This window comes from Chenopodium album, chromosome 17 (genome assembly GCF_948465745.1).
Source record: "Chenopodium album chromosome 17, dcCheAlbu1.1, whole genome shotgun sequence".
NCBI lineage: Eukaryota > Viridiplantae > Streptophyta > Magnoliopsida > Caryophyllales > Amaranthaceae > Chenopodium > Chenopodium album.
Window position 1 is genome coordinate 4,883,422 of NC_137850.1, and position 17,145 is coordinate 4,900,566.

At 39.0% G+C, this 17,145-nt stretch overlaps 2 protein-coding genes and 1 pseudogene across 4 annotated transcripts; 2 read left to right on the plus strand and 1 right to left on the minus strand.

Annotated features, from left to right (window-relative positions):
• Positions 1-3,319: 3,319 nt before the first annotated feature.
• On the plus strand, positions 3,320-3,805 carry LOC145588545 (uncharacterized). Its single transcript, XM_081645184.1, has one exon. The coding sequence runs from the start codon at positions 3,320-3,322 to the stop codon at positions 3,803-3,805; it is 486 nt and encodes a 161-aa protein (XP_081501310.1).
• A 2,493-nt stretch (positions 3,806-6,298) lies between these two features.
• On the plus strand, positions 6,299-8,001 carry LOC145589418 (serpin-ZX-like; annotated as a pseudogene). The gene is made up of 2 exons (XR_014101677.1): positions 6,299-6,748; positions 7,024-8,001. The product of XR_014101677.1 is annotated as a serpin-ZX-like (transcript).
• A 1,276-nt stretch (positions 8,002-9,277) lies between these two features.
• On the minus strand, positions 9,278-15,078 carry LOC145589416 (phytochrome C-like). Of its 2 annotated transcripts, XR_014101676.1 has the most exons (6): positions 14,958-15,078; positions 12,108-14,249; positions 10,779-11,592; positions 10,288-10,584; positions 9,826-10,159; positions 9,278-9,738 (listed from the first exon to the last, which is right to left on the minus strand). XR_014101676.1 is itself a non-coding variant. In XM_081645961.1 (5 exons), exons 2-5 carry the CDS (start codon positions 14,197-14,199, stop codon positions 9,946-9,948), a joined length of 3,417 nt encoding a protein of 1,138 aa, XP_081502087.1. In that variant the 5' UTR covers positions 14,200-14,249; positions 14,958-15,078; the 3' UTR covers positions 9,278-9,945. The 2 variants fall into 2 exon arrangements, 1 of the variants encoding a protein (XP_081502087.1); XM_081645961.1 differs by having other exon boundaries at positions 9,278-10,159.
• Positions 15,079-17,145: the final 2,067 nt, after the last annotated feature.

A 17,145-nucleotide genomic window follows, 5' to 3' on the forward strand; every position in this document is an offset into this window, starting at 1 on the left:
TGCCTTGCTAGAGCTCTATCTAAGGCACTTTGTTAGTGCCAATCAGCGAGATTGGGCCAAGTTGATGGATGTTGCCCAATTCTCTTTCAATTTGCAGCGTTCCGAGGCAACCGGAAAGAGTCCATTTGAGTTAGTCATGGGCCAACAACCCTTGACTCCACAAGGGGTTGCATCAGGCTACACGGGAGGTAGCCCCGTTGCATATAGACTAGCTAAAGGGTGGCATGAGTAGCTCGATATCTCGAGGGCCTACTTGGACAAGGCGGCAAAGAAGATGAAGAAATGGGCCGACAAGCATAGAAGACCCCTTGAGTTCCAAGTTGGTGACTTAGTCATGGTGAAATTGCTACCCCAACAGTTCAAGGTCTTCCGCAAGGTGCACAAAGGCCTTGTGCGGAAGTACGAGGGTCCATTCCCGGTCATAAGGAAGGTCGGGAAGGTTAGCTATAAGCTTGAGTTACCGCCCAAGCTCAAGATACACTTGGTGTTTCATGTTAGCCTACTCAAGCCCTACCATGGTGACAACGAGGATCCAACCAGGGGCAAGTCACAACGAGCACCCACGGCGGTCGTGACTTTTTTTGATCGAGACATCGAGGTGATCGAGGCAAAAAGGGTCATACGAAGAAGGGGCGTACCAAGCTATAATGAGTATCTTGTCCGTTGGAAGGGTCTTTCTGATAGTGAGGCATCATGGGAAAAGAGGAAGACTTGTGGCAATTCAAGGACAAGATCGCGGAGTTCGAGGGACGGCCTTGACGGGGTCGTCAAGACTTGGGTGGGGGAGCATGTCACAACTCAAGTCCCACACCCACAAAGGCAGCAAGCAACGTCACTTGGGCACTAGGCAACAGATCGGGCCAAGGGAGTTTCCCATGGGTGCTAGGAAGCACCACTCCCCTAAAGAGCTTTATTTAGCAACCTGCTAAGAATCCTAGTGAACACTCAAGTGACAATAACACAATAATGGGCCGTTTGAGGGCCCAAATGAAGCCCAAACAGGCTAAAACTTGGAGGCCCACCGTTTTTGGACCCAATGAAGATGATGGTCCAGTCAGATTTTGGAGATGGGTCCCACATTGTTCTAGATTGCGCTACAAGGTTCGTGAGCCTTCCGGAAGCCTCTAGAATCTTCTAGGGCAATCATATACATTCTTTGTAAACTAGAGTAGTCTAGTTCTCTCCGGAAACATGTACATAGAGAGGAGTAGAGTAGAGTTGTGTAGAACTCTCTAGAGTAACCTTGTTCTAGAACCCTCCCTTTGAGGAGGTTAAGAACTGTCTAGACTAAAACTCTCTAGGCATGGGGAGCAATATAAATAGGCTGCCTCCCCCTCGTTTGTATATTATCCAGACATTTTGTAAACTCTCTCAAGCAATACAAAGCATCCTTTAAGCAATCTTTCTAAGCTCTCTCTTGCTTGCTTACTTATCCATTCTCTAACTTACTCACTTAACTTCAAGCATCGTACTTAGCCTAGCTAAGGTACTTTGGGGATCCTTGACTGGAATTGTGGGGGTAATTCTAATAGGACGCGTGCTAAAGACTTGGGGAAATAGTCAGCACGTGACAGGTGGCTCCAACTATGGAGTACACCCGCTCCTCACAGGAGGGGGGTCTTGGTCAGAATGTCCTTATTTCAATGGAGCGCCCGCTCCTGGAGAGGCGCACGCCCGCTCCACCAGGAGCGGGCTCTCCTTTCTTAGTTCTTATGCCTTGAACATCATTCCACGCTTTGATTGCTTATCAAATTAAGTCATAATACCTGCAAAATATGGACAAACACAAACAAAGAGGGGAAAGGCCGAGACACAACTTTTATATACAAAACGGGTTAGAAAGATGGGAAAGGATAATAAAACCGGGTTAAAGTCACCACAATAAGTGGTCAAATAAACCACTTATCAAATTCCCCCAAGCTAGCTAAATGCTTGTCCTCAAGCAATTCACATTGCCTAAAAACAAACCAAAAGATCAATTTGCTCAAAGAAAAGCACATGCATAGATATAAGAATCCTTAAGCAAGAAGGGCATTCGTTCGCCTACGAGTCGCGCAAGCTAAGTGATAACGAGAAAAGGTATCCTGTGCATGAAAAGGAAATGACGGCTATCATTCATTGCTTGCGCATTTAGAGGCACTACTTGCTTGGGAGTCGGTTCATCATCTATACCGACAACGTTGCTACAAGCTACTACCAAAATCAGAAGAAGATCAGTCCCAAGCAAGCTCGTTGGCAAGATTTCTTGGCGGACTATGACTATGTCATGGAATACAAGCCAGGCAAGGTTAATTTCGTCGCCGATGCTCTAAGCCGGAAGGCCATGCATGCTGCTATTAGCAGCATCACAAGCTCCATCCTTGATCGGATCAAGGATGGTCTTCCCCATGACCCCATGGCCAGAAGATTAATGGAGTTGGCCAAAGAGGGGAAGACTCGGAAACTCTGGGTAGAGGGTGGGATCCTCTACACCACCGGGCGTCGGGTGTTTGTGCCTAAGTGGGATAATCTTAGGCGGGACATTCTGAAAGAGTGCCATGATTCAATGTGGGCTGGGCACCCAGGTATTCAACGAACTTTGGCACTCTTGGACGACACTTATTATTAGCCTCACATGCGGGACAATGTGGAGGCCTACGTGAAGACGTGTCTTGTGTGCCAACAAGACAAGATTGAGCAACGGGTGCCGGCAGGGTTACTTGAACCATTGCCTATTCCGGAGCATCCTTGGGAGAGCGTCTCTATGGATTTCATCTCAACTCTGCCCAAGTCCGAGGGATGCGGGTCTATCATGGTGGTAGTAGACCGCTTCTCTAAATATGGGACATTCATACCGGCACCAAAGGATTGTACAGTCGAGCAAGCCGCCAAGCTCTTCTTTAAGCATGTCGTCAAATATTGGGGCTTGCCAAAGAGCATAATCAGTGACCGAGATCCAAGGTTCACGGCAAAGTTTTGGACGGAGTTATTCAAACTCCTTGGGTCTGGGTTACACTTCTCTACAAGCTTTCACCCACAAACCGATGGGCAAACGAAGAGGGTGAATGCCTTGCTAGAGCTCTATCTAAGGCACTTTGTTAGTGCCAATCAGCGAGATTGGGCCAAGTTGATGGATGTTGCCCAATTCTCTTTCAATTTGCAGCGTTCCGAGGCAACCGGAAAGAGTCCATTTGAGTTAGTCATGGGCCAACAACCCTTGACTCCACAAGGGGTTGCATCAGGCTACACGGGAGGTAGCCCCGCTGCATATAGACTAGCTAAAGGGTGGCATGAGTAGCTCGATATCTCGAGGGCCTACTTGGACAAGGCGGCAAAGAAGATGAAGAAATGGGCCGACAAGCATAGAAGACCCCTTGAGTTCCAAGTTGGTGACTTGGTCATGGTGAAATTGCTACCCCAACAGTTCAAGGTCTTCCGCAAGGTGCACAAAGGCCTTGTGCGGAAGTACGAGGGTCCATTCCCGGTCATAAGGAAGGTCGGGAAGGTTAGCTATAAGCTTGAGTTACCGCCCAAGCTCAAGACACACTTGGTGTTTCATGTTAGCCTACTCAAGCCCTACCATGGTGACAACGAGGATCCAACCAGGGGCAAGTCACAACGAGCACCCACGGCGGTCGTGACTTTTTTTGATCGAGACATCGAGGTGATCGAGGCAAAAAGGGTCATACGAAGAAGGGGCGTACCAAGCTATAATGAGTATCTTGTCCGTTGGAAGGGTCTTCCTGATAGTGAGGCATCATGGGAAAAAGAGGAAGACTTGTGGCAATTCAAGGACAAGATCGCGGAGTTCGAGGGACGGCCTTGACGGGGTCGTCAAGACTTGGGTGGGGGAGCATGTCACAACTCAAGTCCCACACCCACAAAGGCAGCAAGCAACGTCACTTGGGCACTAGGCAACAGATCGGGCAAAGGGAGTTTCCCATGGGTGCTAGGAAGCACCACTCCCCTAAAGAGCTTTATTTAGCAACCTGCTAAGAATCCTAGTGAACACTCAAGTGACAATAACACAATAATGGGCCGTTTGAGGGCCCAAATGAAGCCCAAACAGGCTGAAACTTGGATGCCCACCGTTTTTGGACCCAATGAAGATGATGGTCCAGTCAGATTTTGGAGATAGGTCCCACATTGTTCTAGATTGCGCTACAAGGTTCGTGAGCCTTCCGGAAGCCTCTAGAATCTTCTAGGGCAATCATATACATTCTTTGTAAACTAGAGTAGTCTAGTTCTCTCCGAAAACATGTACATAGAGAGGAGTAGAGTAGAGTTGTGTAGAACTCTCTAGAGTAACCTTGTTCTAGAACCCTCCCTTTGAGGAGGTTAAGAACTTTCTAGACTAAAACTCTCTAGGCATGGGGAGCAATATAAATAGGCTGCCTCCCCCTCATTTGTATATTATCCAGACATTTTGTAAACTCTCTCAAGCAATACAAAGCATCCTTTAAGCAATCTTTCTAAGCTCTCTCTTGCTTGCTTACTTATCCATTCTCTAACTTACTCACTTAACTTCAAGCATCGTACTTAGCCTAGCTAAGGTACTTTGGGGATCCTTGACTGGAATTGTGGGGGTAATTCTAATAGGACGCGTGCTAAAGACTTGGGGAAATAGTCAGCACGTGACAGGTGGCTCCAACTATGGAGTACACCCGCTCCTCACAGGAGGGGGGTCTTGGTCAGAATGTCCTTATTTCAATGGAGCGCCCGCTCCTGGAGAGGCGCACGCCCGCTCCACCAGGAGCGGGCTCTCCTTTCTTAGTTCTTATGCCTTGAACATCATTCCACGCTTTGATTGCTTATCAAATTAAGTCATAATACCTGCAAAATATGGACAAACACAAACAAAGAGGGGAAAGGCCGAGACACAACTTTTATATACAAAACGGGTTAGAAAGATGGGAAAGGATAATAAAACCGGGTTAAAGTCACCACAATAAGTGGTCAAATAAACCACTTATCAAATTCCCCCAAGCTAGCTAAATGCTTGTCCTCAAGCAATTCACATTGCCTAAAAACAAACCAAAAGATCAATTTGCTCAAAGAAAAGCACATGCATAGATACAAGAATCCTTAAGCAATAAAACTCGAGCATGAGGTATATGCCTAAGATCAACCACGGTCATGACTAGCCAAGGCCTAGCTAACCTTCCCGAAAATACTCAAGTCGGCCTATATTCAACACATCTTACCGCGTCCCCATCACAAAGTTCAAATCCCCCCTAATAGTAGCGTCTCGTGACTCCTCGAAAGAACCGGAAAAACATAAATAAAGCAGGTTTTAAAACACTCGACATCTCAATGAAAAAGTACCCTCTCCATATGCTTGTGAATCATCTCCCTCAACCGACAATGGCTTCTATTACTCTACTAACATTACAAAACTCAAGGATTACGGCACAAAGTTAAGGCATAGAGAAAAATAGAAGTGTTTTGCAATTAAAGTCAAGCTAAGATGTATATCACTGAGAACAAACCTAAAGAGGTTTCTAACTTTGACCCAAATTGCATACTATGAATAAACTCGAAACAAAAATGCACCCCCAAGCTTGTTTAATTACTAGGGTGGTGGCTATTCATCACTTCTTTTCTTTCTTTCTTTCTCTTTTTTTTTTCTTTTTTTTTCTTTTCTTTTCGTCATTTCCATTTTTTTTTTCCTTTTTTTTTATGGACATTTACATCCCAAACTACTAATTACAATAGACTAAAGATTGATCTAAGGGAACAAAAATGATATGTCTTAACTTTTCGTGAATAAACAATACATAACAACCTTCATCAACATTAAGAGTAGTTTAGGCCGCGATCTTGGGAGTTGAGACTCAAGTTCTCGATTTAGGTATTAAATCAAAGAGGATTCTTGCCACTCGTTCAAAATGTAGTAGGCTTGAAAAATATTAAAACCTCACTTTTGGGGACAATGTGGGATCAAATACTACCTTTCGAGGTTCAAATTCCTTTAAGATAGGCAACATCATCTTACCACAAACCTAGACTTTAAGTCTCATACATTTGATAAGGTTATTCTCACACTAGCCTAAACTAGCCAATATATAAAAATTCAAACAATTCAAACAAAAAATTCAAACAATATATAAACTAGCCAATATATATATAAAAAAAAATTATTTTAAAAAATTCAAACAAATCGTGCATCGCACGGGGTTCATCTAGTTACATATAGTTTTGGATCTATTTAAAGGTGTGTTGCACGTTGAACTCTTTCATTAAAAGCAAAGTTCTCCTATAAAGTTACTCAATCAGACCAAATCTTGTCCATATTATCAAAAGTAAACTTACTAATTGAACGTACATCTTGTTTATCCATTGTATGTTTATTCATAACTAAGTTTTCTTAGCGATGGACCTTCAACAATCATCATTCACCAACCTAGCAGACGTCTCGCTGACTCTCACCGGCCATGTGTCGTCAACGGAGGCGAATAAGGACAAGAACTTGGTTATCTCACCACTCTCACTTCATGTCATACTTAGTGTGATCGCTGCCGGATCATCCGGCACAACTCGTGACCAACTTCTCTCGTTTCTTAAGGCTAATTCCTCTGATGAACTCAACAAACTTTGTGCAGAGCTTGTATCACTCGTCTTTGCTGATGGCAGCGCCACCGGTGGGCCTAAGTTGAGCTATGCTAATGGTGTTTGGGTTGATCAAACTCTTCCTCTTAACCCCACTTTCAAACAACTACTTGATCATGTTTACAAAGCTACTTCTAATCAAGTTGATTTTTGCAACAAAGTATGTACACTTCTACCACTTCACCAAAGTTTTGTTTTATTTATTTTTGTTTGTTTTAAAGTTGAGTTTAATGTTCATCAAATTTTTATTCATTAATGTCCATCATAGTGTTGTGAACTTGTGATTGTGACCTACTATGATTTTAAGCTACAAGTTTATTTTTAATTCGATTAAGTTTGAATAACAAAAGAACTTGCTACTCAGTACTCGATCACTAATTTTTGACAGCAACTTAATCGAGTAAACATAGGACGTTTATACATATATATATGCAGGACAACGAAGTGGCCTTAGATGTGAATTCATGGGCTAAGGACAAGACTAATGGCCTTATAAGCGATTTGTTACCTCCTAACTCCATTGATTGCAACACAAAGCTCATCTTTGCAAACGCAATTTACTTCAAGGGGGCGTGGAAGGAGAAGTTTGATGCATCGCAAACAAAGGAAGATGATTTTTATCTTTTGAATGGCAACTCAATTAAGGTTCCTTTTATGACCACCAAGTATGATCAGTTCATCAAAGCTTTCATTGGTTTTAAAGTTCTTCGTCTTCCTTATGAACAAGGAGAAGAAGATAAGCGCCAATTTTCTATGTATCTCTTCCTTCCAGATGAGAAAGATGGGCTTCCCGCCTTGATGCAGAAACTAAACTCGGAACCTGGTTTTCTACACAAGCTTCTTCCACTATTAGCTCAAAAAGTTCAAGCAGTTGAATTTAAGATTCCTAAATTCAAGTTTCATTCGGATTTGAGGCTTCAAATGTTTTAAAGGGGTTGAGAGTTGAATTGCCCTTTAAGGAGGGTGGCCTTACTGAAATGACAGACTCATCATCGGCCATGGCTCAGAAACTTTATGTTTCAGACATTTTCCAGAAATCCTTTATTGAGATCGATGAGGAAGGGACTGAATCTGCTGCTGCTTCTAGAGCTCTATTTAAGTGTTGCAGAATGCCCATGATAAATTTCGTAGCTAACTATCCATTTATGTTCGTTATTAGAGATGACATAACCGGAGCTGTGTTATTCACTGGACAAGTTATGAATCCTCTTGAGGGTTAAAAAGTTCGAGTTAGAATCAATCTTAGACAATTGTAAATGTATCTAGTATCTATGTTGTGAGCGTGTTATAGTTAATTATTATGCTTTTCGTTTGAAGTTTATTTAGTGCCACACTTTGGCAAGTCATCCATCTATTTGTATTTCCTCTAGGGGATATGATCTGTAATGTATATATTGTGTATGAGATATATTGGTGTAGTCTGATAATAAATAAAGTCGAGTTTGATGTATGTGCTATAACAAAGTTGCTATAAATTTCACTTTGGTTCTCAACATCTTAACAAATTAAATACAGTAAGAATAGTATCCATGAATCTCTTTATTTGGCTTTGCAAGCCTGAATTATTAAAGGGACATTCTCTTCTAGCATCACCATTACTTTTAACAAGGAGTACGAAGCAAAATATATGGCCCTGAGATAAACTACAAAAAGCATTCAAAGTGATTTTCTCATCACTTTCATAAAAAATAAAAAAAAATAAAAAAGTAAAGCCACTTTCTCACAGTATCCAAAAGCCAAAACAAACAATAATTCTGACAATTTATAATGCAATTCACACTTCTTTTCAACCTGAGAAAAAGAAATGCAGAATGCCTGCGTTAAACTTCGTAGCTAACTATCCATTCACGTTCCTTAAAACAAATGACATAATCAGAGCTGTGCTATTCACAGGACAAGCTACTTCCTAGCTAACAATTCTGTTAACTTATTCAGAAATTTAATCATATTTTACAAAGTTACTCGGGGCATTGCACATGCACGGATGCACCAGATTTTTTCAGACATCAAAAACCAGTACATGAGACTACTGTTGTCAAACAAAGTAAGTAGTTATTTGGAATCAGGATGAGGTATACATGACAAACTTCACTTGTTACAATCTTGCAAGTCATAACTCTAGAGGGTCAATACCAATACGCTGATATGATATAATATCTTCGATGACATTGTAAGATGGATCTATTACAGTACGAAACATACCCAGGAAGCTCATAATCTGGCTTTGCAAGTCAGAATGTAGGGGACCTGCTTTTCGCATCTGTGCAACCTTTAATGAAATATATGGCCCTGAGAAAAAACTACAGAAAGCAGTATACAAACTGATTCTTTTATCACAAACATAAAGCAAAAGAAAAGCTACTTTCTCACAATATCCATAAAGCAGGGCATTTACAGTACATCAGACGTGAATCTTTATCATGCGATCCATTTTCAATGGTTTTATATACTCGATTTCACAGATAAAAATGCAACAAAGAAAAAAAGAAGCATAAAGGAATAGCAGTAGACTTACATATGACAATCGATGAAAATGCCAGAAGAACTGTGTAAAACAGAAAATCCATTGATTCCATTCCAGTCCTTTCTCTTTAATGTTGCACTGTTGCAGTTGTTTTGGAGAGATGGAATTACTTTGGCCATTGATTCTATAAAGAAGACTTTCCGGAAAACAATTGAGAGACGGACATAGTTAGAAAGTTTAAGCATAGTCATACACACACATGTCAAGCAGTGGATTAATGTCAATTAGATGGTTGTTGCATATACAGACTGACTCTTCTATGAACCTTGAGGTATTCTGTCCTCTATTCATCAGACTTCCTCATATTCTAGCTACAGCTACTGTTATCGAACTACAATCTGAAGACTATCTCCTAGAAGAGCGTACCCTGGAGCCCTCTTTTGCACAAACCCACCTACCTGATTTAGCTACTTCACAAATTACAACAGAACAGAAGTGACAGATCAGCATATATACAAATCTGTTTTATTTTACTCAGCTTCATCCTGTAGAGAAACATCGAAATTAAACTGCACATAGCAGCTCATAGGGTACATATCGCCTCCTTACCGAATTCATTTGGAAGTCATTATTCTGACGAATATCCACCATTTTCAAAGTCCTAAAATATCCCCTTCAGCTACAGCCTACAGCTTCCAATAAAACCACAAGTTCAGAATGTACATGAAGGCTTGAACCACAAAATGGAACACTGAAAGGTGTGAAAGCCCCACCTGCAAACAATGTCTGAAAACTGGTGCTAGGCTACAGAGATCAGTTCTTGAACTGCCTTCTTGGAATAAGATTTCTTCCAAGTTTTGACAGCTTCTTTGCTTAAGAAGTTAAAAGTAATTTCACTTGTGGCCAATATCTTGGATGAGCGGAAATTCCAGGTGAATGATGAAAGATGAGTGACCTTCCCCCCTAAGATATTGCAGAGTGCCATTCATGATTCTAACAAGCTTGTGGCTAATGTACAAGCTCAGTCCTTCTCTTGACATGCCTGTGTTTCGGTGGAACATCTCTTGGATCAGATCTTCTGGGACCCCTGGGGATGGATGTATAATCCTGCAAGGAAAAAGACTCGTCAGTATTCATAATTTTATCAGTAATGGATGACAGTAGCATTTGTAGTGTGTTTTCTTCTTATTTTAGGTTTAATTGATCATAACATCAAACTTCCATCAGGTAATTACCTAAATTCAACACGAAGAAGTTGCATCTTTTTTCCTAGAGATTCCCTTTTAGGATTTACCATGAACATAACAGAGGATCCACTGCATGCAGGGGTAAAACGGATAGCAACCGCCAAAAAATCTGAAAGGACTTGCTGTAGCCTCAAATTGTCTCCATCCAGATACATAGAAGATAGACCAGAAGGTGAATTACGCATGAGCTGCACCTGGCTTTCCTGGCTAAAGGGCATTACCTGACTCATGACAGCCTCAAGAGCATCCCCGAGATTGAATTTAGCAGTTATGGTTTCCATGTAACTGCAAGCAACAATCAAAACTCAATTTGTAGTATAAGATATTGATAGAAAATTCAAAAAAGAATAAACAATTTTAAGTTGACAGAGAAGTGATAATTTTAGCTCAGACAACCACCTTGAATTTTCAAATGAAGGAAGCAGAAAAAGGAAGATAATGAAAAGGAAAGACTCCAAATTCTAAAGTTATTATCTTACCCTTCCTCGATACTTGGGATATCAGTGTCCTCAGCTATCTTCATTAACTGATCTTCACACAATGCCCTTGTCACCATCAACTGCTTTTGCCCCCCATTCAACTCAGATGATTCCACCAAATTGCGTGTAAATAGCATCCCTTGTATTGGATTTCTGATTTGCTCTCGGAAATATGCTAACTTATTTAGGGTATTCTCAGCAGCCTTTTTTGAAATCTTCTGCAAATGCACGGTATATTGAAGTTCTGGACTTGGTAAATGGAGAAAACACAAAACTCCAGTGACCTTTCCTTCAGCATCAGTTCGTGGACTTGCAGAGAGCAATGTATCAACACATTTACCATGCCGATCCAAGAACATAAAACACACTTTATCTGCATCCTCACCTCCAATTATTTTATTTAGTAGTATCCTGAGCTTGGTTAAGGTGTCATGATCTTTGACCTGGCAACCGTTACTTTCAGTAGTGAACACCTCCCCAAGAAGCATCCGACCAATGGCTTCCTCTTTCCCAAAACCAGATAGTTTTTCCATTGCATCATTCCACTCCAAGCATAGACCTTGCTCATCCATCATAAATATTGGAGGAATAAGATGATTAGGGTTCCTCACAATTCCAGTATAATCACCCTGCAGTTGAGTATATTTTTCCATAATGACTTTCTGTAAAGTAACATCTTGCCCGATAAAGCAAATTCCTGTAACATTTTCATCCACATCCCGACTACAACATGCATTTACTGAAATCACAGGGTTATCCTTTTCCAGGGAACCAAAGGTTCTTAATCTTACTTCAACATCTTTCTCTTCTATGCCTGCCAATTCAAATTTTCATGGAGATCAGCATAGAAAAATATTAGTAAGGATATAGAGCAAAGTTAATTAATAAATACGAACACATATGATCTCCCACGATCTTACTCAAAGCACACGTGTATACTATGATCACTTTGTCAGGATTTTCACATACCTTTCATTTTCTCCTGAAAAAGAAGAAATTTTTTTTTTTTTTTTTGTGGGGGGGGAGGGCAGAATATTCCTATCACGTGATGTTGGGTGTAAATTCCATTTTACTTTTATCAAATCAACATCAATATAAAAATCAACAACCGCGAGGTAACTTGCAGCTACATTAAACATTTAAATTTTCCAGATATAAAAAATACACTATCATGTTCAGCCTAGAGAAAATAAATAAAGTATGAAAATTTTAATTGTTATGCATATGAGTAGCCGTGTGATGAATAATTGAAAAATGATACCATCCATCTTTTATAAAAAGATGCTTAGCTGGAAGAAGGGAACACAAATCAGAGTATAGACTGACTACCTTGTACAGCCAAGGAGAGGACATTTTTAATTGTTCCAACTGTTTCATCAGCAACAACATCAACTAAAGGTAAGCCAACTGCTTTCTCTATAAGCAAACCAGTTAATTCTGCCATTCTGACATTCCATCCATTAATGACACCAGACGCGTCCACAGAGAAAATTGGAACAGCAGCTGTTTCAATGAGACGAATCATTTCACCAGTCACAGTTTGGAGTTGATTCACTAGTGAATTATCAACTCCAGGCACATTCACAATCATTTTTGAATTGTTTGTAGTGGTTTTTGAATCATCTGTAATTGTAGCACTATCCTTCAATAATCTTCGTAATATGAGCTGTAATGAATGGATAGCATCCATTTCCATGTCTTCCCAAGGTAGACTTCTCCACTTGACTACCTCTAAGAAGGCATTAAATGATGATCTTGGATGCATCTTTCTTCTATCATCGGTGTCCACAGGGTCATGTTTTGCACCACCCCATTTTATTTCTTTCACTGTATGGGACCTAAACCAAAACAGGATATCTTGTAAAGTTATCCTAACTGCAACCATCCCACAGACTGCATCCCCAAGTTGTGAAGCATTAGGGTAACCAGCTTCCTTTAGGCTATCAGTACTGAATCCTTTAGTGGGGCCATGGTGATCAACAAGCCACTGAGCTATATCTCTAAGCTGTTCCTCAGTTGGAGTGATACCAAGGACCCATACTTTGCTCTTAAAGATGAGTGCAGCTCCATCGCACTTAATCAGGTCCATTACATTAGGTGATTGGGTAACAATGGCTACAGGGGAGTCTCTCATGAGCATATCACAAAGCACAGTTTGAATTTTCAATATGTGTTTTTCCCTCATTTGAGCAGCCAAACCAACTTCCTTGTTTATTTGTATGCCAAAGACCTGAACTAAAAGCTCACATGCAGATCTTCGAGGAAATGAAACAAATCTGGATCTTGTGTGATGACACACAACCAAGCCCCATAGCTTTCTTCCTCTCTGTCCATCATTAACCTCATCATCATCCTCATTAATTGTCACAGCCATTACAAGGGATGCAATGGTACCCATATTTGCCATATATTGTGCATGACAACCATGGGGCGCTCTTAAAGTTGATCCACCAAGACTCAGTGGTTGAGTCAATTTTTCATCTTGAATCACCTTCACGGGAGAAGCAAGACAATCACATATCATCCTCACCTTGTTTCTCAAAAACAAAAATCTCGAAGCTTGAGGTATATCTGTTGCCGGATAATGCAAACCAAGATAAGGTTCCAATTCAGGCCTACAATACTCAGCAATCACTTCCCCATGCTCATCGTCATGAAATTTATACACCATTACCCGATCATAACCCGTTAATTCCTTCACTTCATTAACTAAAACATCACAGAAAAGTTGAATATTTTGGCTGGGCAATGATCGCAATCTTGAAATCCCTTTAGCTGCAAGCTTATAAGACTTTAAAGCTCCTGCAGTTGTTACATCTGTATCATCAGCAATTACTGGCTCCAAGTCTATGACCAACCCCACATCAATTCTATGCAGAATGGCATAAAAAGGCTTATGCGAGTTTTTACAATGAACAAGCAAGGGATTGAGAAGATTAACCTCAGAAAGACGTACAGCTTTTTGCAGTGAAGAAGCACTTGATTCTTTAAAAAGTGTTCTTACATCGGTTCCAAGATTTAGAACCTCACGTTGTTGGAAGCTGGGGGCAGCAGTTGGATTTAACTCCAACACCTCAGGGGCATTTTTACTGTACGCAAGGATATGGAAGTCCTGCTCATCAATGGCAATCAGACACCCGAAAGACTGGACAAGACTCCCTCTTTGGATCTTTTGAAGGTAGGATGACACTGTTGAAGGAGAGATATTGCTAGTAGAATTTGACAAATTGACATCAACTGAAGATGAATAATCAAAGTGGCGATTCGACTCATCAAAATCCAAAGCAAGCTTTGCATCAATGGGGGTTTGAGCCATTACCCGAGCATCATGCCTCGAACGAGCCGAACTACCCCTAGAACTTGTCCTCTGAGTTGACCTTGAAGACATCTTACTTGTCCTCTGAGTTGACCTCGAAGACATCTTTCACTGCAACTCTTCTTTCTTCTACAAGCTTATTCAATTAACTCAACCTACACAATCAGAGTATAGTTACTTAATTAGTTCCTTACTGCCCAAAATCAACAAAAATACAATAATGGAATTCAAGAAAAGAACCCCAATTATTCTTCCAAATGAACGAAAAAAATTCAAATGTGAGGAAAACCCATTTAAGTTAGCCTTCAAATAACAAATGAACAAACAAAAAAACTAATCTGAACAAAACCCATTTCATTTACTCCTTCAATTATTAAATGCAAGTTCTATAAAACCCATCTCAATAAATAATCCATCAGTACTCAAAAGAAGAAAAAAAATCAAATTTGAGTTAAACCCATTTCAAATTAGCATCCAATTACCAAATGAACAGACAAAGATTACATTTTGAATTAAATCTATTTCAATTCTTCCTTCCAAAATCAACTGAACAATTCCATTTCAATTAATAATCCTTCAATTATCAAAAAGAACAATTCAAATTTGAGTAAAACCCAATTCAATTTAGCCTTAAGACACACACAAACTATCCAAATTTCTCACCCAATTCTCATTTCTACATTCTAATTACTTATTTCAGTGCAGCAAATTCAGTAAAATTGCTCAAGCAAAATCATGGAGTATAAGCAAATTCACAGCATAATAATCACCATAACAAAAGGGACTATAAAATTAGGCATAAAATTGCAAATTGAATTCAAATCAAAATTCAAATTCATAAAGCTGAAAGAAAATGAACATACCATGTAATTATACAGAAGAGCTTGAAATTAAGAAAAAACTGGATAGAAGAGAATCATTTAAAAAGCAAGGCTTTGATGGTAAGAACACAAAACCCAAATAATAAAGTGGAGTGAGAATCATGAATTTTTGTTAAAGGTTAATAGAAGTATACAAAAAAATTGGGTCCACCAAAGAAGTTGAGAGATGCCTCGAAGCAACTCTCTTACGAGGGAAAGAAAGAAAGCTGACTGATTGTTAGGTTCATCTTCAATTTTTGGCCCCACATTTGTGGTTATTGGTCAGCCAACACTGGTAAAAAAGACTCAAATTTGAAGAATCATATTCAACTGATTTTAATGTTTCTTTGTTATTCTCATTCTCTTATCATTCCTCAAATGAATTTTCTGATTTCTCCCATGAAAACTTTGGATAACTATGATGATTATTTTTGGATCCTAGACACAGACTCGAGTTTGAGCCATAAAAATGATAAACCATTTGTTGATTTCGCAGGCACTTAGTGATCAGATAGTTACCCTTCAATTCATTTGTATTCACAACTAATCTTAATCGGAGCACAAAGCAATTCATAGGTATGCCTAAAATTGATTTGTAAGGTTTCACCTCATACTTAAAAGAAAATCACTAGACTATAATCCTAATCTAATCAAATTGGCCAAATTTAGGGTCTGTTCACTTCGGCTTAATTTCAGCTCCAATCAGTTCAGTTCAGCTCAGTTCCAATCAATTCAGTTCAACTCATCTTTTAATTTCTTTCTCTTATAAAATATTCATTTCAACTCAGTTCAGTTCGCTGCAGTTTAGTTTAGTTCAGCTTTAATCAGTTCAGTTCAGCTCGAGCTCACTTCAGTATATGTAAACAGACCTTTAATTTGAATAATCCTACAACAATTAACACCACATGACCACACTAGAGTTTACTTCTTTGATGGTAGACTTTCTCAAGGTATTTGCCAATTAACTTTTGTAGACAATAGGTTCATTCTATTAGATTTTGAAGTTTACTTAAGAAATTTTAACGCATAGCATCAACCTTTATAGTATTTGTAGAATTTTTTTTTTCATAATTAAGGAGATGGAGGACAAATCTTAAGTGTAACTCTTGTGCACATGTGACATGTCTCATACAAAGTAAATTGAAATTTCATAACTATAAAGTATATTTCTACAACATAATACTCTGTATTTTCTTGTGGCTATCTAACATTATAAGATTTCCAATCTTTATTGTAGATCATTAAAAGACTAATTTTGACCTTATATATAAATACTTTTTTTTTAATCTTTTAACATTACAGTACTATTATTTTCTTCAACTAAGTGGCAATTTGTCAAACAAAAATTTTTTTCATTTTTTTATAATCATTTTCTTCATGACTACAACAGATTGATAGACTCCATCGTCAAAGAACTCTATAATTCACAGCGATATGATATGAAATAGGGTATGAAAAATATACGATTTGCAACAACAATTGTAACTCTATTGGAATAATGTTTTTATTTGATTCAATTGTCATATTTATTAGATTTAAACCTTTTAGTAAATTTCATATGACATTTTATTTATAAATCAATTTTTATTATTAAAAAAAAAGTGACAATTTGTCATATGGTCAGATTTTAGTTTTCGCCTTAGTAAAGAGTTTATTTCAGCATCAATGATATAAAACCACATAAAATATAACAAATCTCATGTTCGTTAATTGTAATTAAGTTCTTTTATTTCACCACCCTGATCATAGCTCGATCTGCTAAAAGAATGTTTTTATTTGATTCTATTGACATGTATTTATTGGACTTAAATCTCTTTGTAATTATATGAATTAGATTCTCTAGAATCGGAAGGGAAGCTCTAATCACATGAGATGTAACATACTTCATGTTTGTTAATTGTAACTAAGTTCTTTTATATGCCGTCGATTCTTCATATGCATATTGCTTGTATCCATGACTTAATTTCCGAGAAAATCCAAAAATTAATACGGCCACATAAGTTCATATATACAACCACGCCATCAAATAGTCTAGCTGCATCTACGAGAAACATGTATGAAATATGTTCCCACGAAACAATCAAAATTGTTCTTGTTACCAATTAAATTGCCAAAACACCTCTAAAATCTGTCAAAACTAACACATCAAAAGTCTTAATAAAACATTTGAATTCGTTCCAAAACCAAAAAC

Coding starts and splice junctions, on each gene's coding strand:
- LOC145588545 (XM_081645184.1), top strand. CDS start 3,320: ATGAAGAAATGGGCCGACAAGCATAGAAGACCCCTTGAGTTCCAAGTT.
- LOC145589416 (XM_081645961.1), bottom strand. CDS start 14,199: ATGTCTTCGAGGTCAACTCAGAGGACAAGTAAGATGTCTTCAAGGTCA. Junction 10,585..10,778: donor ATCCCAAGTATCGAGGAAGG/GTAAGATAATAA, acceptor TGTTGCTTGCAG/TTACATGGAAACCATAACTG. Junction 10,160..10,287: donor CTTCTTCGTGTTGAATTTAG/GTAATTACCTGA, acceptor TTTTCCTTGCAG/GATTATACATCCATCCCCAG.